This window comes from Carassius carassius, chromosome 7 (assembly GCF_963082965.1).
Source record: "Carassius carassius chromosome 7, fCarCar2.1, whole genome shotgun sequence".
NCBI lineage: Eukaryota > Metazoa > Chordata > Actinopteri > Cypriniformes > Cyprinidae > Carassius > Carassius carassius.
The window spans coordinates 14,620,112-14,643,997 of record NC_081761.1 but is presented as its reverse complement, the minus strand read 5'-3'; the positions used below and the strand labels follow the sequence as shown (position 1 = coordinate 14,643,997).

The following is a 23,886-nucleotide window of genomic DNA, read 5'->3' as shown; positions in this document are numbered from 1 at the left end:
TGGTTGCAAAACAGTTATTTGTTTTGTAAGCTTTGTACTTAACTCGTGTCCCAGTATCCACTTATTGTCATACATAACAGCATACTTCACAAGTACTTGTTTGAAATAACACCATGGGGGTACGGTGGTCACACTGACCTTCTGAGCAGTGTAACTTTGTCTATCTTATATGCTGTGTATGTGCATTTTTTATGTGCGCTTTGCCCATGTGTTGCATATTTGACAGTAAATGCATTATACATTCACTTTGGAATTTGTCATGTTAAAAAAAACATGATTTATATTCTGGAAAATACGATGCATTCCATTGTGATTTGATAAACTCATATTGCAATATTTATTTTGATATATCTTGGAGCCATGATTCAAATCTACTTCGAATTTAAATAAAAAGGGAGCTGAGAAAAACAAATTAAATGTAATTATAATGTTTGGTTTCAGTGGCGTGTCCGTAAAGAAGCAATGATGGGGTTGGCTCAGCTTTATAAGAAGTACTGTCTGCACCATGAAGCTGGGAAGGAGACCGCATTGAAAATCAGCTGGATCAAAGACAAGCTCTTACACATCTACTATCAGAACAGCATAGATGACAAGTATGCACATGCATCTGTACACACAAATTATTTAATCTGCTTCATTGACTAGTTTATTGACATAAAACAATGAAGCATGCCTAAATTCGAAGTGTCAGGTTCTTTAAAAGTGTGCTTGTGTAATAGGTTGCTGGTGGAGAAGATCTTTGCACAGTACATGGTTCCCCACAGTCTGGAGACTGAGGAAAAGATGAAGTGTCTATACTACCTTTATGCCTGCCTGGACACTAACGCAGTCAAGTGAGTCTTAAACGACTTTTTAAAAGCTTATCAGATTGCCAAGAGAGTGTCTGGTTCTCATCTGACCGTTTTGGAGCGTATCACTGTACATCTATTAACAGCACTCATCTCACTGATGTGTTTAATTAGATCAAGCTGAGAACATCTCGTTGTTTTTCAGAGCACTGAATGAAATGTGGAAGTGTCAGAATGTGCTGAGAGGGCTTGTTCGAGAATTGCTGGACTTACACAAATTGCCTACAGTAAGTTACACAAACCAGGGCTCCAAACAAAAAAATACAGTAAGGAGCCATTGGCTCCTATAAGAAAAAAACGTAGGCATAATTTTTTAGGTGCCACAGAATAAACATGTTTTTTTTTTTTTTTTTTTTTTTTTTTTTTTTATACACATTTCAATCATACTGTCATGTGTTTGTCTCTCATTTTCTTGACTATCAGCATTTTAATCTATCTTGTAGATGACCTGGGAACTAAGATTCACTTAAAGTGGGAACCAAATGTCTTTTTTAATTTGAAATATACAGTCACATAATTGTTCATTATCTGTACCAGTATCATGGACCATAAGCATCACTTGATCACTGAGTATAGTTTGGGCGTTTCCTCAAGGTTGTTAAACCATCATTTACCTTTTGTGAATGTTGTCATACTCTCAAAAATAAAGGTGCTTCACAGTGCCATAGAAGAGCCTTTTTATATAAATGGTTTCGTAAAGAAACGTTAACATCTGAAGAACCTTTGTTTCACAAAAGTTTCTTTGAAATGCCTAAATGTATTGAAAGATGTTTCTTCAGATTATAAAAAGCTGAGAAAGAAATGGTTCTTTAAAGAACCATTAAAGAATGATTCATTGTAGAACCAAAAGTGGTTCTGTGAAGAAACTTTTAAGCACTTTTATTTTTAAGGCTGTATGTCTTTCACACTTTCAGTCTGTTTTTCTTAATTAGTAAAATGCAATTTTATAAGAGGCATTGAATCATGTAGAAAACAGGTTAAGTATAAATATTTAAATGCAATAGTGCATAAATATATAGTTATTTATAGTTATTTTTCTAGCTAACTGATGAGCTTATTGTCACTGAATGGTCAATGTATATTACCTTGCAATGTTTTACAAGCTTTACACATTTTCCGCAGTTTGAAAACTGACATTTCGGTAAGTTGTGTACTATAGGCTCTCTTATAAAATAGCCTATCGTTTGATGTTAATTAATGTTCATTATGTACGATAGTAGTAAAGAGAAAGATTAAATGGGTTACTTGCTGCTTGAAATGAGGCGCTAAAGCAACCACGCCTTCTATTTCGTTATTAATTTTACATTTTATAGCTGATACTTTGTTTATTAAAAAGTAACAAAACACAAAGCTTTTGCGATTTACTGGACAGCATGTGCTCTTCAAATAATGAGGCTCACACATTAACAGCACACAGCATAGACTTAAAATCTTAAACCATATTAATGATTATAAATTAGAATTGTTAATGATATTGCCAATATCAACACAGCTGACAGCTTTACCAGTTGTGGTTTGTTCAAATTGGGCACGAAATAGACGTTGCTTTTCTGCTCTTTCACTTCTTAAATCTTTCATTTCAATCTTTCTTGCGCTGTAAAGCTGAGCTGAATTTATCAGGTGTGTGTCAGCGGTGCTGCGTGGCTGAGATGAGGACAGTTTGAAAAGTTTTTTTTTTTCCACTAAAACTTTAATGCGCATCGTCTCAGTTTAATTTGTGAACATAGCAAATGATGCAAACAATCAGGAAAAAAGGCATTACATGCACATTTTTTAGTTATTACATGTAATTACATAGGCCTACATGTAATTACATAGGCCATCAGCAAAAACTTCACTCACAATTTAATATTTTTTCTGTCATTATTTTTCAGAGGAAGGCAAAACGTCTTTGTAATGACTAGTGGTCGACCGATAATTTCGCCATGGCCGATAAGTTTTTATATTTGGCCGATGCGTTCATGGCAGCTTTTGGGGATACAGTGCGCGCCAGTTACATGTTATCACATAAGCATAATTTTCAACATATCTGTGGATTAATAGTTATTAATGTAGATTTGTAATGAAAAGCGAGTAAAGAAATTAATTTCCATTTCCTTCGCATATTGTTTCTTTCTCTTAATGTTCTGAGGGACATTGAGAATGTATTGTCCTAATCAAAGTGTTTTTATTAACTGACATTTATTTTACATGCCAAAGCATTAGTACATTTGACAGGTACAGTGACAAACATAAATTTAACTGTTGTTTTTCTCTTCTTGCAGTCTGAAGCAAACACCACAGCCATGTTTGGAAAACTTATGACCATCGCTAGTAAGTATATATATATATATGCCTGTAAGTGGATGCTAAGTAAAACCATTAGGTTTCAGAATGTGTAATTCGTTTCTTTCATTCTTAGAGAATCTTCCAGATCCAGGTAAAGCTCAGGATTTTATGAAGAAGTTTAATCAGGTTCTGGGTGAAGATGAGAAACTCCGTCTTCAGCTTGAGCAACTCATCAGCCCTACCTGCTCGTGTAAACAGGCTGAACAGTGTGTGGTAAGTTTAATCTCATTCTCCACCAATCACATTCAACACTGCCTTTTCCAAGCTCACATGATAGGTGTTCATGTATAATGTATATAATGCATATTTACTAAGACCTTTTCCAGTCCAACGTATTTGTTGTAATATTAAACATTAAACTGATACAAGTCATCTAAGAGTGGTATTTTTTTTTTCCAGAGGGAAATCACACGAAAGCTGACATTCCCCAAGCAGCCCACAAACCCATTCCTGGAGATGGTGAAATTTCTGCTGGAGAGAATTGCACCGGTGCACATCGACTCTGAGGCCATAAGGTAGGCGATGAGGTCAAATAGCAGATGATTTTTTTTTTTTTAGTAATGAACATGCATTCAGCAAAAAATTGCCATTATATTTTTATTTGAAATGCCTTATTGAAACACTGGTCATGTTTTTTTTTTTTTATTATTGTATTTTTTGTTGTAATATTTTTGTTGTGATATTTCCACAAATGCTGTCTATCAAGAGTCGTTCTTATAACAGGTACTGTAAACATACTTTACATAGACTACAAAGCCCAAATAAATTCACATTTTCACACCTGCAAAATAAACTGCAGACAATCAGCCCTAAAAATCAAGTCAGAAAAGCAAATCGGAAATGATGTGCAGGATGAAGCACAGTCAAAGAAAATGCATGCACTTGGTTTGAACAGCAACATTGGATATGGACTCCTATCAGTGCACCTGCAGATGTAAAACGAGAACATGAATGAGCGGGGAAGAGAAACTGACTGAGTGGGAGAGAGATAAGCGCAATATGGGCCATGTGTTTTTTTCCTCTCAGCGGTTGTGTAACACTCTGAATAGCTTGTTATGGGTGAGACATCTAGTGAGAGTGAAGTGTAACTGCAGGTATTGTGTAGATGTTTTGGATCACCAATAATGTGTGTGTGTGTGTGTAGCGCCCTGGTTAAGCTGTTAAATAAGTCAATTGAGGGCACTGCTGATGATGATGATGAGGGAGTAACCCCTGATACTGCCATTCGTGCTGGACTTGAGCTACTCAAGGTACTGTTTGTAACTGCAAGTGCACTAGTTTAAAGTTTAAATATCATGGAAAACAGGATTTCTGGATTTTTTTTTTAAATAAGAGTTTGAAATACAATGTAGACATCCAATCACATTAATATAAAAATATGAATATATTCATATAAAAATAAATTGCTGGATATGGGCTATTGCTCTTCTTAATACTAAGTGCTCATTTGCAGTTATGTTCTTAATTTTAATGTAAGTTTGCTGTTCTGTCGGTCCCTACCTTAGGTTTTGTCATTTACACACCCCACTGCGTTCCACTCAGCTGAGACATACGAGTCTTTGCTGCAGTGTCTGAAGATGGAGGATGATAAAGTGGCAGAAGCAGCCATACAGATCTTCAGAAACACAGGACAAAAGATTGAGACAGAACTGCCACAGATTCGCTCGTATGAACAGCTCCCACATGCATACACACAACTGTTTAGAACCAGTACCAAGTATTGTCAGCTTTATTGAAATCAAATACACATGTTTGATGTGGTAAAATGATGTTCTGTTTTCTTTTTGCAGGACTCTAATTCCCATACTACATCAGAAGGCAAAAAGAGGCACCCCCCACCAGGCCAAACAGGCAGTCCACTGCATCCATGCCATCTTTCACAACAAAGAGGTCCAGTTAGCGCAAATATTTGAGGTAAATCTAAGTGCATAAATACATTTTTCTTAAAATGCTCACTTTTGACTGTCAATATTACAATAATGATAATAAGGTCATTTTTTGCTGTATGAGAATTTTTTTTGTACGTGCTTTTCTGTCTGTCTCTTGTTCCAGCCGTTGTCTCGCAGTCTGAATGCAGACGTGCCTGAACAGCTCATCACTCCGCTTGTCTCTCTTGGACACATTTCTATGCTGGCCCCAGATCAGTTTGCGTCACCCATGAAGTCAATCGTAGCCAATTTCATCGTGAAGGACCTTCTGATGAATGACAGAGTGAGCATATTGATGTGGTGTTCTGCTTTGAGCATGTATTGAATGGTTTTATTGCATGTTAAATGAGCCCTCTCTACCTCTCAGTCTGTGGGAAACAAAAATGGCCGGCTCTGGACAGCTGACGATGAGATTTCTCCTGAAGTGCTGGCTAAGGTAAGATTTCTTTAAGTAATCAGGTTGAAAACAACATCTCTTGGTGATTTGTGTGCGTATTAATGTGCATGAGTGTTGCCAGGTGCAAGCCATTAAGCTGTTGGTCCGCTGGTTGCTGGGAATGAAGAATAATCTGTCCAAATCAGCCAACTCTACTCTCAGACTCCTCTCAGCCATGCTGGTCAGCGAGGGAGACCTTACCGAGCAGAAAAAGATCAGGTACTAACTGGGAGTCAAGATCCCCAGTGAGATTTTGTGTACAATTACGAAAGCTGCCCTAATATGGCTAACAGGCCCCTAACACGTGTGTTTATGGACACAGCAAGTCTGACATGTCTCGGCTGAGGCTTGCAGCGGGGAGCGCCATCATGAAACTGGCACAAGAGCCCTGTTACCATGACATCATCACTCCAGAACAGTTCCAGCTCTGTGGACTCGTCATTAATGTGAGTTGAGCACAAGACTACTTGGACACATATGGAACATAAATTCAGTTACTATTTTTTTAGATCATGGTTGGCTTTAAAATTCTGTACTGTTTTGTCTAAATAAAACTGAAACCTTTAAACTAAAATCAGTCATTTATATGATGCTAGTGAATTTAGGAATAACAAGTTTGTGTGTACAGTATGAAAATGGTGTTGAACATTTAAGTGTTTAAAGATGAACTTTTCTGTCATTTAATGCTCGCTTTATCTACAAGTAGAAACTTAGGTCAAATAAATGTTAAGATAAAACTGGGGGAAATAAGCATTACAATTAATTATCCAATATCGACCGAAGCTGAAAATATAAGATGTTAACTGAATGGTACTAATATACAAATGTGTATAATAATGTGACAAGTGCCAGCAGTATATTTTGCAACGATAAGGTTGTGAAGATATTGAGAGAGCTCTCATGAAATGTTTCTTGTGTGACATTTGTAATAAGGCACCTTTTTATAGGCCATCAGTTAGTTGGGACTAAACCAGCTAATGATAGTTTCCACTGACAAGGGGCATGATTGCTTTCTTATTACTGATAGATTTCTGCTGATGTCTTGGCTTTCCATGCCTTTTTTGCACCTCCCTTTCTTCATGTATTTAATACTTTTTTCTTGAGTAATTCCACTTTATTACACAACTTTATTTCTGAACTTCTTTTTGTTTTCTTTATGTATGGACATACAAGGGGGAAAATTCATGTCAACAGCACCTTTATAAATATATTCACTGGGAAAAATGGTGACGTGTTCAATACTTATTTGAAAACCCTAGTATAAAAAGAAGTGGCTTCTATAATTTTAAATCAAGATATGATCAAGTTGTCTTCACTAGGTGTAGACTGGGGCACTCAAGGACTTACCCATGGGTTTTTATTAATAGGCGAAGTTCCTCCTTTGTCTTTCATGTAAAGTTCCTTTGACTATTAATCCTATTTTGTTGAATTGTAGTTTTTATGATGCTGCTAGAAAACGCTTTTATTCAGAAACATGCTTGCATGGAATATTTGAAAATGTACCACCTGAATGTATTTTAGATTTTCTATCTTAAGTTGAAAGGGTTTATATAATGTACATTTTATGGATGATCCTGAACCTTTTGCCATGTTAATAGTCATGATGCTAACATGGCTTAAAAAACTTAACAAACAAACAATACTTATTTGACCTGCTCTATAGTGCAGGATTTTCCTTGTAGATGATGGAGCTAGTAATTCCAAGGTCTTGAGTTGCCTTGGTCAGTGCCTTAAATACACTTGCAGTTAGCAAATATATAAATCCAAATGTATTTTGTTCTACCAAGTCATTCATTTATGTATAAAACTCTTCGATGCACAGGGGCAAAAAAAACTGCTTATTAACACTGTTTTGTAACAATCAAATAACAGGGGACATATACGAACATGCTACAAAAGCGTATATTAGCCATAACGTCACATATTTTCATGTTTTTCCCTCCCTTTCCCCTCTTTTTATAGGATGAGTGTTATCAGGTGCGCCAGATCTTTGCTCAGAAGTTGCATGTTGCTCTGGTGAAGCTGTTGTTGCCACTGGAGTACATGGCTGTGTTTGCATTGTGTGCTAAAGATCCAGTGAAAGAGCGCCGTGCTCATGCCCGACAGTGCCTGCTCAAGAACATCAGTGTCCGCAGAGAGTACATCAAACAGAACCCCATGGCCCATGGTAGATACAGTTTCTGGTTTTTGGTATCAAACATGCCATACTGATGTATTGCTTGAAGACCTAAATATCCTATGTGTTTGATTTTCAGAAAAGCTGCTGTCTCTGCTTCCTGAATATGTGGTGCCATACATGATCCATCTTCTAGCTCATGATCCAGACCTTACCAAACCACAGGATTTGGAGCAGCTCAGAGACGTCAAAGAGTATGAGTTTCAAACATGTTCAGACACTTTTGCACTGCACTTCTCTTTTTATTTCTGCTCATAGTGAGTTGACACAGACACTAATGTTCTCATAAGATGTATGTTTTACATTGAATTCAGACTAATTCAGATGAGATTTTTTTTTCAGATGCTTGTGGTTCATGCTGGAGGTGTTGATGACAAAGAATGAGAATAACAGTCACTCATTCCTGAGGAAGATGGTAGAGAACATCAAACAAACAAAAGATGCTCAGGCCCCAGATGACCCAAAAGCAAATGAGGTCCGTCACCATTAACCTATCCTGCATAATGTTTGTATATTTCTGAATCCCAGTGTTTTTTACTCTTGTTCTTATGTATTTACAGAAACTTTACATTGTGTGTGATGTGGCGTTATTTGTGATCGCGAACAAGAGCACTTCATGTCATCTGGACTCCCCAAAAGATCCTGTGCTGCCTTGCAAGTTCTTTACCCCACCTGATAAGGTAACAACCACTCTTAACTGCAGTGACACTTTACATGTGACCTTACTATGAAACTCATTCTGTCTGCCCCTCTATACAGGATTTTATCAATGATAAGGAATATTTGTCACCAGAAGCCAAAATAGTTCTGCAGACAGGAAAAATCCAGGTAGGTTTTGTCACATCTGCTACTGTATGTGAGTACAGGTACAGATGAGTACAAGTCCCTGATGAATTTCTAGAAGTGAGGAGTACAGTAAGTTTGAAAGATTATAGCAATTTAGGCACTCTATAGTTTATGCAAATAAAAGGTTGTACAGTTTCTAATAGAAAGCCAGTTCCAAATAAATATAAAAATTTATTTTTAAAAAATAAATGTACAAAAATAGACACTACTGTTCAAACGTTTTGGGTCAGTAAGAACAGTATTTATTTGAACTCCTTTGTAACAATATAAAAACCATTACTGACAATTTGGTTAATTTAATGCAAATAGAAATATAAAAACATTATTATAAAATAATATTTTATTTTTTAATAAATGTTTCTTGAGGATCAAATTGGCGTTTTAAAATGATTTCTAAAGGATCATGTGACACTGAAAATCCAGCTTTGCCAGGAAAGAATTACATTCCGTTATTTTGATTTGCAATATTTCACAGTATTATTGTTCTTGATCATATTTTTATTAAATATAGCCATGGTAAGTATGAGAGTGAGATCTTACCAACCCCAAACTTATGAACAATTAAACAAAAATAAGTGATTACATTTTTTTCATTACATTAAAAGATGAGAACATTATAAACAAAAAAAGTCGACTGTGTTCAAAGTAGTTGGGAGTTTTACACACAGGGATCGATGTCAATGTCACCTTTATTTATATAGCGCTTTAAACAAAATACATTGCGTCAAAGCAACTGAACAACATTCATTAGAAAAAACAGTGTCAATAATGCAAAAATGATAGTTAAAGGCAGTTCATCATTGGATTCAGTTATGTCATCTCTGTTCAGTTAAATAGTGTCTGTGCATTTATTTGCAATCAAGTCAACGATATCGCTGACATATCAACATTCTTTTTGTTGAAAAGATGCAGTTAACCAGTAATTAACAAATGAATGCCTTGAATGTGTTACATTACACATACTTGTTCATATATTTCCACCAAAGCAACCACCAAAGCAGACAGGTGTGCTGGGGGCAGTGAACAAACCTTTAACAGTAACCGCTCGCCGACCGTACATTAAAACCCCCACCTCTGACACAGTAAGCAACGCAAGCACCAACTCTCAACCCAGCTCCCCTGCAACAAATAAGAGCAGGTTTGTGCTTATCAGAATTTACTTTTTCATTCATTGTGATGTGGCATTTATCCAGTGTTGATTAAACTATACTGCAAGAGGTTCTTTATCAATAGTTCACAATTTGCTTTTTTCTATCATAAAGGGATATGAGTTCTGAGGCCTCAGAAACAGGGGCGAGGGAGAATGAAGAGAACCCTGTTATCACAAAAGCAGGAGTTGTAAAGAAGGTAAGTTATATCTCATGTAAACATAAAAAACCGGGGCTCTTAACCCGTTCAAAGAAAGATTACAATAGCCTCAAATGAACAAAACTTTGACAGGAGCATAAACAGAAACCAAATAAAATGAACTGAAACTTTTTATAAATGGCCATTAACCAGTTAATAACATTATTTTATTGTTCTGCTTAGTATTTTAATTTTGCAATCAACCAGTCACAAATTCAAAAAGTACGGCCATTGCAAATGTGATGTTGATGTATCCAGCAAGTATAGGCATAGGCATTTCCCGTGAAAATTACCAAGATAGTGTAGATGGATTCACACAAGGTCACATCACCTACACCACATCATCTAGGGTTGCAGACATAAAGGCAGTTTGCTCTCCAATGTCCACAAACCTGCTTTGAGCATTCCAGTATGGTGGATGTCTTGCATATAGCAGCCCATAGAAACAGCCGTTTATAGGGAATCTACCTATACATATCTATGGTTATAGCCTGTCAGGAGGATGATGTTATGTTGTTAATGTGAGTGAAGTACAAAACCTATAGTTTACGTAATAATATTTTAGCATACTGATATGCTGCGAATATTGAAACATTTGGATTTGTGCGAAATGAAAGAGGTAGGCTTCGGTTTCTCGTTAAATGAATTAGTTTAATTATCTTGAAGTTCATAACTACTAGCTTTAGAGGATTTGTTGTGGAGAGAAGGCAACTAGGATTAGCCTGTAGCTGTGTTAAACAAAATAAAACGTATATAAAAATATATTAAAAAATATATTAAAAAACAAAATATAAAATATATTATAAAACATATTTTGCTTTATTTACCGGTATTTTAGCCTATGTTATTTCTGAATGTTATAATAAAATGCATCATACTGCCTACGTTACTTCTTTTTTTAAATCAATTTACTTATTTTATACTATTTTCTTTTTTTATCCATGCATCAAACATTTTTAAATCTTGAAAAAATAAACCAGCATGTCGGAAACGATATGCCTATTTCAATAGTTCTGTATTTTGAACATTTTTCTTTAGAAAATGTAAACATGTTGAACATAGGCATGCATTATGCAAATGTGTTACCAAAAGTGCAATTTAAACTACTAAAGACTTGTTTCAGCTGTTCAGAGTTGATTATTTTAGGAGCAGAGGTGGAAAGAGTACAAAAATAATCTACTCAAGTAAAAGTACCATTACATTAATGAAATTTTACTTAAGTACAAGTAAAAGTACCAGTCTAAAAATCTACTCAAGTAAAAGTAAAAAGTAGCTCATTTAAAATTTACTCAGAGTAAAAATTACTTAGTTACATTTTAACAGTGGGAGGGAGTCAAAATGGGACAGGCCAAGGGTGTCAAACTCAGTTCCTGGAGGGCCACAGTCCTGCACAGTTTAGATTTAACCCTAATTAAACACACCTGATCCAGCTAATCTAATCATTTAGGTTTATTTGAAAACTACATGATATGTGTGCTGGAGCAGGGTTAGAACTAAACTCTGCAGGGCTATGGCCCTCCAGGAACTGAGTTTGACACCCCTGGGATAGGTCTATTAATCTCAAACTAGTTGTTTTTAATTAAAGGAATCAGTTATTTAGAATAATAAAACATTTGGGCTGTTAACAGGCAAATCGGTATCAACAAACTCATCTTTTAATGCAGAGGAAATGCAGAAGATTCATTGGAAGTGGCATTTAGATGTATTACACTGTTTAGTGCAGGACAAGAATGCATTTAACCTGCAGTTACAAATGCATGAATAATGTTTTGATATACAAGACATAAAATGTTGAATACTCATTTGAAATGATAAGATAAAAAGAAGAAAAAAATCAAAAGATACTTTAAATGTGAAATTAAAATGGCCAGTATGTGTCAGCAAGTCACTGTTAATAAGTGAGTCATTGCGATTGAACCGAATCATTTAAACGGTTGATTCATTCAGGAACGAAACACTGTCATGTTGCTCAGAGACGCAAAATTGTGCTTTGGTGGCTGTGTTTGGAATTATTTTCTGTTGTAGAAATAGAGCTGAAAAAGGCAATATGTTGTCTAAAACGTAAGTCTCTTAATTAACTTGTTTACTGAACTGTTATATATATGTATGTATATATTCATGATGATTTTTGGAGGAAATGGCATTTAATATATGAATTGAATTGATTTAATATATGAAATTATATAAATATGTGAATTTTCTGCCCCTATATCTATTTTGTGATCATTCTAAATGCATTTTAGGAGACTGAATCACACCGTGAAAGAACGCACTATAAATGCGCACGTACGTCCTTAAAACAAAAATAGCACACTCCTCACCACGGTCTTTTTAGCTAATTTGTGCAAAACCTCTTGCTAAAATGTCAAAGCTTCATTTTAACCACCAATGCAACGATGCAATTATTTAGCTTACCTCTACATTCTTGCGAACGGTTGATGTCTTGTCGAGATTTTATAAGCTGCTAGTTTGGTCTTCCTAGGCAAGTACAGCTTACACTGCATAATAGAGCATACATATTGCCCGGGGTTCACTTCATTTCCTTCGAGTTCAACTTCAGAATATGACGGGGTTTTGTTTTCAGCGTTGTCTGCACCACTAACGCCTGTTTTGTCCGTCTGCATCTTTCTTGTGATTTTAGCGCCAGTTTGCCCTCCTGCCCATTATTTACTGCCGTAGCTTCCAGAGAGCGATTTATTTTTTTTATTTTTTATTTTTTTTACTCAGTAATTAATGTGTTTTAAAATGTAGCGAAGTACAATACTTCAAACAAAATATACTTAAGTAAAAGTAAAATTACAGATTTAAAAAATTACTTTAAAAAGTATTAGTACACAAAAAAGCTACTCAATTACAGTAACGCGAGTAAATGTAATTCGTTACTTTCCACCTCTGTTTAGGAGACAATAACTTTACGTGCACTTTCAGCTTTACAACTTTGCAGATTGTTTACATTCACATAGAAATACATTACACACTGTTTTTGCTTTCATTTAATAAATTTGTCTAAAATTTTGCTATAAGAGATGATGCTGTATTGAATGACTAGTAGCACAATTTTAAATTTTTTTTTTTTTTTTTTTTTGAGTGAAGAAAGCTCTGTACTTAGTAGCAGTAGTATTATTGGCAAATGAAACATTAACTGGTATTTCTTTCTGCTCAAACAGAATGGCAATAATACAGAAGGAATGCATAAACAGAAACGTTTAAATACTGATTCTGCTTGGAATGAACAGATTTTTTTTAATCCCTGCTGAAAATGCTACACGTTCACACTTCTATCATCCCTAATTTATTTTTATTTTTTACTTTCTTTTAGGAGGAGACTGCTCAGCCCAGTGGGAAGAAGCGTGCTGCTCCTGCGAGTGACGGCACAGAGAACAGCTTGTCTTCAAACACCTCAGCGGGGTCACAGCCCCCTGCCAATAAACCACGACGTGGTCGACCCCCTAAAAATGCTGCGGGCATTGCCACACCAGAGAAAGATGCTGGAGCTACCACAGGAGGAGGGGCCGGACGGGGCCGGAAGAGAGCAGCACCTGCCCAGGATCCTGCCACCGCAGCCTCAGCTGATTCAATCAATGTCAAGACACCAAAACAGCAGAAAGAAACCGAGCCGAAAAGAGTGGCGCCACAGAGACAGATTGACCTGCAAAGGTAACTGAGTGCAACTTAATTAATTTTTGTATTGTATGCATTTTATTATATAAATCAATTGTAGTTTTATTGGAAATAAATTTGGCAATCCAAGTTACCAGTAGGCTTGCATTTGTTAGGTGATGTTGATGAATTTAGTACCAAGAGTGCAAACAATAACAGCTTTGGTGGCAGAGGTAGAGGAGTGATGTGCTATAAAATGGAAAGTGTGGCCATGATTTCTTTTTTCCAGCCATACCAAGAAAAAATATTGTTTATTAGAAGTATATAGTTATTAGCGTGATCGTGGCCGATAAAAATGTCTCCACGATCTGCTTTTGAAGAAATATCGTAGTATCATGGTAGAGTGCACACTCTATCAGCTGCAGTTCTGGCGCCTCTGTCATATACTGTACAACACCACATGCATTCACAGCAGTGTTAACTCAGCAGTAGAGTTACTCTCTTATTATTTTCTGAGCGCCGCATACATCCGAAGTGTGTGCGCCCGCTAATGTCTGTCATGCAGTGCCTGATTATTGAACTAAGTTTTCTTTTGTACTAATACTGTCAAAACACACAAGGTTTACATGTAGACTCATTTGGTTATGTCTTAAATGAAAGTTAACCGTTGAGAGAAAAAAGTATACATGCCTGTATATTAGATGTGTGCAGGTCTTAAAGGGACAGTAGGCTTATTAATCATGCAGCCTACTGTCATTACTGTCAAGGGATAGATCACCCTAAAATAAAATTTCTGTCATTATTTACTCACTATCACGTTGTCCAAAGCCTGTATTAATTTCTTTCTTGTGCTGTACACAAAAGAAGATAATTTAATGAATGTCGGTAACCAAACAGTTGCTGGTCCACACTGAATTTCATAGTAGCAAAAAACAATGTAAGCCACTGTGGACCAGCAGCTGTTTGGTTTTCCACGTTCCTCAAAATAGCATTTATGTTCAGAAGAAAGAAACTCATTCAGGTTTAAAACCACTTTTGAGTGAGTAAATGGTGGTATAAATCTAAAACACTGACAGAATTGACAGACAGCTGACAGAATTATTAAAAAATAATAACAAAGATTTTTTTTTTATCTTCGCACTCTTTGGCCTAAATGCCTGCCATTCTTTTTTTTGTTACCTTGAAAGGCTTAGTCTTTATAATTGGTAAATTAGTTTGGCTGTAATGCTCAGACAACAAAATAGTAAAACCAACATGACAAAGAATTGTGATAAAATCATGATATATGATATAAAAGTGATGATTTTTCCATATCGCCCACCCCTATTTTGAGTATAAATAAATGCAGTCTAAGAGGGTTCTTTTAAAGGGGAGATTTTAATTCTTCCTTTCTCTTTTGAGTGTAAAAAGCTCTTGGTGTATAAAGAAGATCTGTAAAGATGCAAAGATTAAAGTCTCAAATCCAAAGAGATAAAAGTTAAGACTCGTCCACACCCGCCTAAAACAGCTTGTTTTAACACACCCCCACATCTCTACATCACTATGTGGGAAGATTTGCATAACGCCACCCAGATGTTCACACAAAGAAAGAAGGGGTACCTTTTATTCTCCTTGTAGTATTGTTGTCACTGCGCTGTGTTGCACCTCTGCATTGAGACAGCGAAACTACTTTGTTTGGCCTTCCAAACGACTAGAAATCATGTTTATATCATGTTTATAATTGGGTTTAATGTTTGTCGTTTTGCTCCGGCTCGGACAGGGCATCACAGTATGATGAGGGTCGTTGTCACACGCTTGAGGTATTCAGCCAATCACAACGCACTGGATAGCTGGCCAATCAGAGCACACCTCGCTTTTCAGAACGATGAGCCTTGTAAAAATCGACGCGTTTCAGAAGGCAGGGCATAGAGTAGAAACAATAATGTACAGTATGTGGAAAATAATGTTTTTTTTTTAACCTTAAACCGCATAAATTTCATTACACCAAATACACAAAATAATGTTCTTTTTAGCAACATCATATGACCCCTTTAATAACATAATAACAGTCCAACCAACCACAAAATTTCAAATGGTGTTCTACTGTATCATGCTATTTTTTCTCCTAATTTTGCCATTCAAGGAGAGCAATGTTTATGGGAGTTTACAATTTATTATCAAGTTAATAAATAGTTTATTTTTGCTAATGTGTGTGAATTAGAAGGAGAAGAACTTGAATATTATAAACCCACTCCTATTTATCAAGCAAGTTTTTCATTGAGCACATCAACGGCCAGGATGCATTTCATTTATTCTTGTATCCATTTCATTTATTCTTGTATGCAGATCTTTTTCATAGAATGACACATTTGCATTTAATTTGCATCGATGGTAATTGTTTTTTAATGGAAACTAGCTTGTTGCATACTAGTATTTAACTTGGTGTGAACCTGTAACTTTGTCATTTTCAGCTGTTGTTGAAGTCTTTTATGTGAATTTGAGGCAGGTGTTTCTTTTGTCTAAGATCAGTGAGGGTAGCACAGCGAGATCAGCAAGCGTCTCGGAAGACATATGGAAGTGAAGGGGAGACAGAGAGAGAATTTGAGTCCAGCCCAGAGTATGTATGTTCACTCACACAGCTACAGGAGCAGCAGGAAGAAGCCATTCGCAAGCAGTCCAGGGGTGCAGCAGGCCCCAAACAGAAAGAATCCACCCATGCAGGAGAGCAGGGCGAGCTGTCAGTGAGTGTCTGAGAGGAAGCCTCATTTAAGCAGTTTAATTTTGTTGTAGCTATAAGCTCAGTAGTTCACCTAAAAATGAGTTTAGATGTAATTTACTTACCCTAATTTTGTTCCAAACCCTATGCTTTTGTTTTTCATGTTATAATAGGAGAAAATGTTAATTATGTATAGGCTTGTTTTCTATAAAACAGTAACACCATAAAACTAGTATGACTGTTTTGTATTTCTTTTAGTGCTGTCAATTAAAAAAATTAAGGAAAAAAAAACCTAAATATCGCACATTATTATCTGACCTTTTAATTGCGATGGATCCCACCAAACATTAGTTTTCAAATCTATATTTTATATTGCAATTATTTCACAAGCAATTTTCAAGTTAACTTAGAAACAGAGTATATTTTTAATATTTGTTTAGTGGCATCTTTTTTTTATGACTGAAGGTAAGCATCACTGATACCAATACCACAACTTTATTTTGTTCTTTGAACAGACATCACAGCTGCTGGGTTATTAGGTTTTTTGGCTGCTATTATTTTAGGAGATGCCACCTCTGAACATGACGCGGATCTGACATGGATCGTATTTTAGATGACATAACGACAATGCATGCTTGTAGTTTCGTTTGCACTTTAATCTGGAATGATACAGGCTTCAGTGCATGCCACCACATCTGTGTGTGCAGTTGCAGAGCACATGCTACGAGCGCAGTAGAATGACTGACAGGACAGGAAAATTCATTTTTACTGACATGACCTGACAGCATCTATTCTGACAGCAGTTCCCTGTTGTTCTACTGAACCTTTTCTCTGCTCATTTGACTAGAGCACATATGAAAAGTCTCCCATTTGATTTTGACAGCACTAATTTCTTTATATATTTTTAAGTCTCTTGTTGTATGTTAGCTTCGTGTAAGGAACAGACTAAAACATGATGTTACCAACTGGAAATGTCTTCCATTTAATATTTTAAAATGCAGTTTTCACCATAATGCCACTCTCTGCTGTAAAGTAGATTGATTTATCAATTTTTCTGGTTTCAGGTAAAGCGTCGGTGTGTGAAGACCAGGACGGTCAGGCAGTAAAGGATTGAGTGACCCAACGAAAAGTCGCATCCACTTCATACATCAGACGCTCTTCACAAAACTGAACTGTCAATACTCCACACCTCAAACGGATGAGGAATGAATTGTTTAGGTTAAGATGTTCAAACTTATATGTAGAAACACAGACCTGTTTCTCTTCATTCGTTTTCTTTTCTTTTGTGTTGAAATTGTTCATGTTGCTCTTTGCGTCTCTGTCCGGAGCCATTTTTAAAAACAAAAATTTGAAAAAAAAAAAAAAAAAAAAGAAAGTTTTAATCTGCTCTAAGGTTGCTTATTAAATACCTGGAAAGATTTTTTTACTGTTTTATCTCTCTCTCCTCTTTTAATCCTCTATTAAATCCAAATACTGTCCTCAGATTTCTTTGATTGCAAGGATTTATTGAGGCTCATGTCTTGTATTAAATTAGTTTAACTATAAATTTAAAGAGCAAAGACTGCAAGACTGTATGATTAATAATGCTGCTATTTATTCTGTTGGGTGTATGAGCATGAATTCCTCATACTATTACCAGGACACGTTAAGTTGCTACATTAAATTTAAAATCAATACTAAATATTTAGAAACATGTTCAGAATTCAGTGTTCAAATTGTTTCAAACATTTAAATAGAAAATGATGTTGTTTTATTTTACCCACGTTTATATGAATACCCAAGCTATTTTTTACATTTTAATTCTTTAAATGACATGCATTTCAAACACGAGTCGACTTAAATTTGACACCTACTGATGTAGATGTCCTCACAGGTGCAGAGCAGAGATTCACATAACACAAGTTAAAAACTTTTTTTTGTTTGTTTTGTTTTAATTCAAAAGAATATGACAGTTTCACAATAAATAACCATGCTTGTACGGCTCGAGTAGGTTTTTTTGTTTCTTCCTTTTTTTTTGTCTTGTTTTGTAAAGGAGCTTCAAGTGACTAAAGCCAGAGCCCATGACCTGCATTTATCCTTTGACAGAAGTTTTCGTCCTTTAATTCATTTCTTCGTGCAATATTGAACAAGGTGATCACTACAGGAAGACCGTCTTTGTTTTTTTGTTTCATTTTTGATTTTCATACAAAATATAAATCCAGCCATTGATGGTGCATTCTAGAGATGAACAGTACTTTATCCCCCACCAAAAAAACATGGCTGTATGTACATGAGAAAGGTGTATGAAAGCGACTAGCTGTGAAAGTGGGGGCATTTTGAAAACAGAAGTGGGAATGCTAGCAAATTAAAGTAGAGCACATAGCAAAGGGCGAAAAGAAACTTAACAATTCACCCCTGTAAGAAAAGAACACAACACTAGGTAAAAACAAGTTCACAAAGCATTGTGTGGCAGTACCTGCTCTTGGCCCGTTTGCTTTGAAGCATCTTTGTTGACTAGAAAACTAGCTGTTTGATTCATGCTTGCAATATCAGTTAAGTGCAAAATATGAAATTATATCTGCAGCTTGTGTGTGGAAATTTGAATACATATTTGGTATAAGAAACGCACCCCACCTCACTCAGAAACCCTTTTAAACCTCCACATTAACATACCTTTATGCCAAACTGAATGTCTCACCATTCGGTTTCAAAAAAGCCAATCATTTTAAGAGAATAGAAACTCTTGTGTCTTCACTTTCTCATCTCTACAAGTTCAAAATGTTTATACAATACATTCTTCAAAAAAAAAAAAAAAAAAAGAGGCAACTCAAGGTATCTGTCCGTTATCAAGTTCCAAACCCCACAGCTGCCTTGAAAACAAAAAGAAAGGGTTTGTGACCACCAATCCTGCATCGTCCCCCTTTTCAAAAAGAGGGAACATGAAAAAGGGCAATCTTCCTTGCATTAAAAAAAATAATAACACTTCATCCAGCAAGTCTGAAACTGTCTGCACTCACATAACACCTTGTCATCTGGCCATATCAACTACTAGACAGATTAGTGCAAAGAAACATTAAAAGAATCAAATGAGCAAATTAAATCACACATTTGTTCATTGTAAGAGAGTGTCAAATGGAAGGGGGATTAATAATCTCAGTTTAGTTTTTATATGCTAAATATTCCATTCAAATAAGAATATCCCAAAACACATTTTTATGGTGTACAGATTGGAAAAAAAAAAACATTAGTGCTGTTTTGCCTTTTAAATGTACACAGCCTTAAATATACTAGTTTACATGTACTAACATTGTCTCACAGATGCGAGTGGGTGTTTCTTTTCACATGAAATGACAGTGATGGAGGCTTTGTCTTTTTGGGTTTCTTTAAAAAGGAAGTGACAGCCTAAATTTAAGAGGAAAATGATTGTAGCAAGGCAAAAACAGAGTGAAAATGTTGAAAAAAAAGACAAGGGATGAGACCATTTGCTAAGAGAGACAGAAGATGACTCAGAGGTCTCGCTGTCTAACTGCTAACATTCATTCTGAACACAAACCAAGACGGGTGATGCATGTGTGCATGGTTGGGTGGGTGAGAGTGAATGGGTCATGATGCAGGAGGGGTTTGACGAAAACATGGCCTGATGAAGAGAACTGGATGATCAGTTGCTTAGTAGCAGCTCTGTCGCCGTCTCCACGTCCCATGATTTTGAGGACAAGGCTACTATTACTGCATTCTGTTTGAGAGAGACAAAGACAAAATGTAACACTTGTAAGCAACAGTAGATTTGCTTAATTACTTCTTAGATGACGCTTACAGTTCCAGAACATTTTTGCCCATTCAATATAGCATAAAGTGTTACTCCACCAATGAAATGACTCAAATCAATGAAACTGAAATTTGAAGGATTATTTAATTATCCTTTCAACAGTGCCTACTTTACAGTATTCTGCATATTTTTATAATACCAAAGGTTTGGGATTGGTTATTGTATTTTTATACTTTTATTTAGCAAAGACAGATTAAATTGACAGTAAAGGCACTTTCAATGTTACAAAGGTTTTTATATGAAATAAATGCTATAATCATTTTAACTCTTTCCCTGTCAGCATTTTTTTTTAAAGTTGCCAGCCAACCCCAGCGATTTTGAGGATTTTCACTCCAGTATATTTTTCTTTATGAATATTTGAATATGCAATACACCAAAACAAAGATCACAGCCTCTACTTTATATATGAAAAAAAAACACACACATTTTATTTTAACTTAAAGCATTCTTTTTTTTCTTTTTTTTTTTATCAACACTTGAATATAGGTAGGTTTCATACAAATGCATAATTGAGCAAAAAGCTGAGAAAAATCGAATTTTTGTCAATTTACATCTGGATAATATTCGGTACGATTATCAAAGCATAAATCCAATAAATCGCATCCATCAATACCTCCAAAGCTTGCACTGACATATACTACGTCCTGGATCAACATTTTACTCCGTAACATTATGCAGTTTTCATTTATTTGCTGATGATTACATTATTTTTCATATGCATCTGTTTACATAAGACATTGTTTGTTTCCCTATCCTGTTCATGTGTGGTTTTGTACCCATTCAGAAGATGTGTAATAGCGCCCCCGACTGTATAACAGTGAAAACGTGAAAAGCAGTAAAAACTCTTTAGTGGCGGGGAAGTATTGTCTTCTAAATGATGAGATGACTCTTCAGTGGCAAGGAAAGAGTTAAGCAGCACAACCCTTTTCAATACTGATTATTGGAGCACCAAATCAGCATATTAGAATGATTTCTAAAGAAATGTGGAAGACTGGACTAAACTTAGCTTTCTATATTAGGCTACAACAGAAAATAGTTCTTTTAAATTGTAATTCTTTTTTCACCATTACGGTTTCTATTTTGATCAAATAAATGGAGCTTTGGTGAGCTTTCTTATATATAAAAAAAAAAACAAGCAAAAAATGTTATTTTCCAAGCTATTATCATCTTATTGATCATTAAAGATCATATAAGACAAGTTTAAACCCTGACAGTGGTCATTTCTCATTTATATCGGGTAATGTGCTGAAAGTTAAAGGCAACACATGCCAATATTGTCCCATGTCCCTAAGGTTGCAAACCCCAGACTGAATTTTTAAGCACACTATCAGCTGTACACTTTCAGTACTTACTTTGTCGAAGCCCATTGCACAAAGTTTGTCTATTTTGCGTGTGTACTCGGGACTGGACACGGGAGCACCAGCATAAACATGAGACCAGAGACGAGCGGTTTGTTTGAACATTTCTGGATTCTGCTTATACTGCAAAAAACAACAAAAGTAACGTAGCTGAAAGGTTTGCAATGCTTTGTTATTGTCCGTTCTCATTCAGACAAGCATGTGTACCTGATTTGCTACCACAGCGTCTTGAGGATCGTCTGGCTCTGCTGCAGCTAACAGCGCCTGTAGTGAGAGCAGAACTGTTCGCAGAGTCATCGCAGCAGCCCTGTGCACAGGAAGTGAAGACCGAATACAGAGCAGATGGAGAAAGAGTATAGAAAAGTGAACAGGAAAGAGAAAGTACTTACATAACAGTAATTGGGGAAATAAGACACATTATATGCTTGATGACAGTAAACTAAACCTGTCATGATCATTAATTATATGCACTCACCACTGGTCTTTTAAAATGTCCAAACATATTGCCCCAGTAACTGAACTTATATTGGGATGCCAGATCTTAGTAATAAACCGCACCTGAAAAACATGTAGTAAAAATATATAAGTTTATAGTCCTATGATCTTTCAAATCAAGTCGACATTAAATCATAATTAATCATACCTGCAAAAAAAATAAAAATTTAAACAGCCAGTCTTTTTTCCCCCTGCTCCTCTAACAATTTATACTACTGTTTCAGCTATTAAAATAGTTCAGTTTTGTTTGTAATGGGAAAGTTATTATATTTTGCGTTTTTTTAATTTAGAAAAACGTTTGGAGCGCGTTTTGTTTGATAAATATACTTTTTTGTTTTTAAAGTAACGACCGAGTGGCAGACAGTGAGCTGATCATAGCATATATTTGATCAATTTTGCCTTTTCAAAATCTTCACGGTAGATATAAATATACATATGAAACACATAAATACATATAAAACAGTTCAAGCATATAACAATGTTTAAACGTTAAACCTGGAAACAACTTAAAATATGCCATCATTCTTGCTCATAAAGGTGAGGTTTAAAAAAAAAAAGTGCTTACAATTTAGCAAGTGAAAGCTGGTAAGTTCTTTGTTTTTGATATGTATTATTAAGTGAACATGGTTGTGTCTCTTTGATTACCTGGCTCCAATATGAATTGCAAGACCGACTATTAAAAACCTAATAAATTCCTGATAGGTAATATTAAGTCTGTGAAAAATCCTGATTTACTTACAAACACTTCAGCTTGATTTTTCTTTAAATATTAACTGCAATCACTAATATTACTAAAACATCAAATAAAGATGTAAAAGATTACCTTGGGTGGGTTAAAAGGATATGTCTCAGGTATCTTGATTTCTAGCTGGTATCTGCCCCCTATAGTGAAAAAAAAGCTTGTAAATGATAATATTCATCAGAACATATGATCTGCAAACATAATGTCAGCAATAGAGAAGACTGATGAAGATAGCCTCACTACCTTCATACGGTGTGTCTGGAGGTCCTGCTATTTCTCCCTTTAACTCTGTGAAGTTTTCATCCACCAGATCTACTTTTATTTGATTTTTACTTGTCTGTTATAAAGTAGAACAAAAATAGAAATAGGAAAAGGGTTATTTACCCATTTAACCTTTGTGCATTTAATTAAACTGGGATCAAGACAAAATGGCAGAAACGAGCCTTTAGTTAGTCAAACAAGGTTGTTTCTTTACTTCAGCTGCCCAGAACAGAGAAGTGACCAATTAAATCGAGGAGCCGTTTCAAAACAATGAGCGACCTAGGTAGACAGCATGAAAGGTGCCTGTGGTTCCCTAACATATTGTCTGGGTAGACACCTCAATGGGTTTTGAAACAACCATAGTGTTGCACTACTGAAAACTACTTAAAACACCCTAGCAGTCCTGCTAACTGACACCAACACAGCAAACATTTCTGGACACGACCAGTAAAAAAAAAAGTATTAAAAAATTCCGAAAAAAACGTTAACGCGACAAACACGAGTGCTAATATTATAACACACTAAAGAAGGGTTAGTGAAGCAGCTAGCAGGCTAACTATGTCAAATAGCAAGGTAGCTTCAACGCTAAAGAACGACGTGTGCAGTCAAGCATCTCGTGGTTCTTTGACAAGTCCATAAACGGTTTACACATTTCGGCCAAGGCTTTCGTCTTAAAATATCAAAGGATACACATTTGTCAGATGTAGGACTTCCGTATCTACAGGCCATCATATGACAGTTCATGCTAACATTAGCTTAGCAGGCTAAGCTAGCTCACTGGTTTCTGGACGTTTTCCCCAAAACTCCTTTCGTTTGCTCTTAACGGGCAGAAAAATAGAGTAAAGTAACGTTTTGCAAACCTCTTCGCTTTTCAGCACTTCTTTGAACTCTCGCTTGATCCTCTGCACAGCGATGTTTGCCATGGCTGATTGATTCCTCTCTCTCTCTATCACTCTCTCTCTTTCTCTCTTCCGCTGTTTTTGAGCCTCCAGTCCGCAAAGACTGATAGTGCTTCACTTTC

At 35.8% G+C, this 23,886-nt stretch overlaps 2 protein-coding genes across 4 annotated transcripts in view; one reads left to right on the top strand and one right to left on the bottom strand.

Moving 5' to 3' along the window:
* LOC132143609 (sister chromatid cohesion protein PDS5 homolog A) overlaps positions 1-18,182 on the top strand; it is a 45,649-nt gene extending 27,467 nt beyond the window's left edge. For 2 of the 3 annotated variants that reach the window (XM_059553983.1, XM_059553984.1), the window contains exons 12-34: positions 442-593; positions 720-833; positions 994-1,075; positions 3,113-3,161; positions 3,250-3,389; positions 3,576-3,691; positions 4,321-4,426; positions 4,682-4,842; positions 4,967-5,090; positions 5,229-5,387; positions 5,472-5,540; positions 5,623-5,759; positions 5,863-5,986; positions 7,503-7,707; positions 7,796-7,910; positions 8,059-8,191; positions 8,277-8,396; positions 8,476-8,544; positions 9,549-9,700; positions 9,825-9,909; positions 13,229-13,566; positions 16,013-16,229; positions 17,269-18,182. In XM_059553983.1, coding sequence (XP_059409966.1) covers positions 442-593; positions 720-833; positions 994-1,075; positions 3,113-3,161; positions 3,250-3,389; positions 3,576-3,691; positions 4,321-4,426; positions 4,682-4,842; positions 4,967-5,090; positions 5,229-5,387; positions 5,472-5,540; positions 5,623-5,759; positions 5,863-5,986; positions 7,503-7,707; positions 7,796-7,910; positions 8,059-8,191; positions 8,277-8,396; positions 8,476-8,544; positions 9,549-9,700; positions 9,825-9,909; positions 13,229-13,566; positions 16,013-16,229; positions 17,269-17,310 — 3,009 coding nt within the window. In that variant the 3' untranslated portion in view covers positions 17,311-18,182. The remainder of the gene's footprint in view (positions 1-441; positions 594-719; positions 834-993; positions 1,076-3,112; positions 3,162-3,249; positions 3,390-3,575; positions 3,692-4,320; positions 4,427-4,681; positions 4,843-4,966; positions 5,091-5,228; positions 5,388-5,471; positions 5,541-5,622; positions 5,760-5,862; positions 5,987-7,502; positions 7,708-7,795; positions 7,911-8,058; positions 8,192-8,276; positions 8,397-8,475; positions 8,545-9,548; positions 9,701-9,824; positions 9,910-13,228; positions 13,567-16,012; positions 16,230-17,268) is intronic. The other variant, XM_059553985.1, reaches the window with a different exon arrangement.
* A 1,156-nt stretch (positions 18,183-19,338) lies between these two features.
* On the bottom strand, positions 19,339-23,886 carry LOC132143610 (ubiquitin-conjugating enzyme E2 K). Its single transcript, XM_059553986.1, has 7 exons — positions 23,726-23,886; positions 22,848-22,941; positions 22,686-22,744; positions 21,843-21,925; positions 21,575-21,674; positions 21,362-21,490; positions 19,339-19,916 (listed from the first exon to the last, which is right to left on the bottom strand). The coding sequence occupies exons 1-7, from the start codon at positions 23,786-23,788 to the stop codon at positions 19,842-19,844; spliced, it is 603 nt and encodes a 200-aa protein (XP_059409969.1). The 5' UTR covers positions 23,789-23,886; the 3' UTR covers positions 19,339-19,841.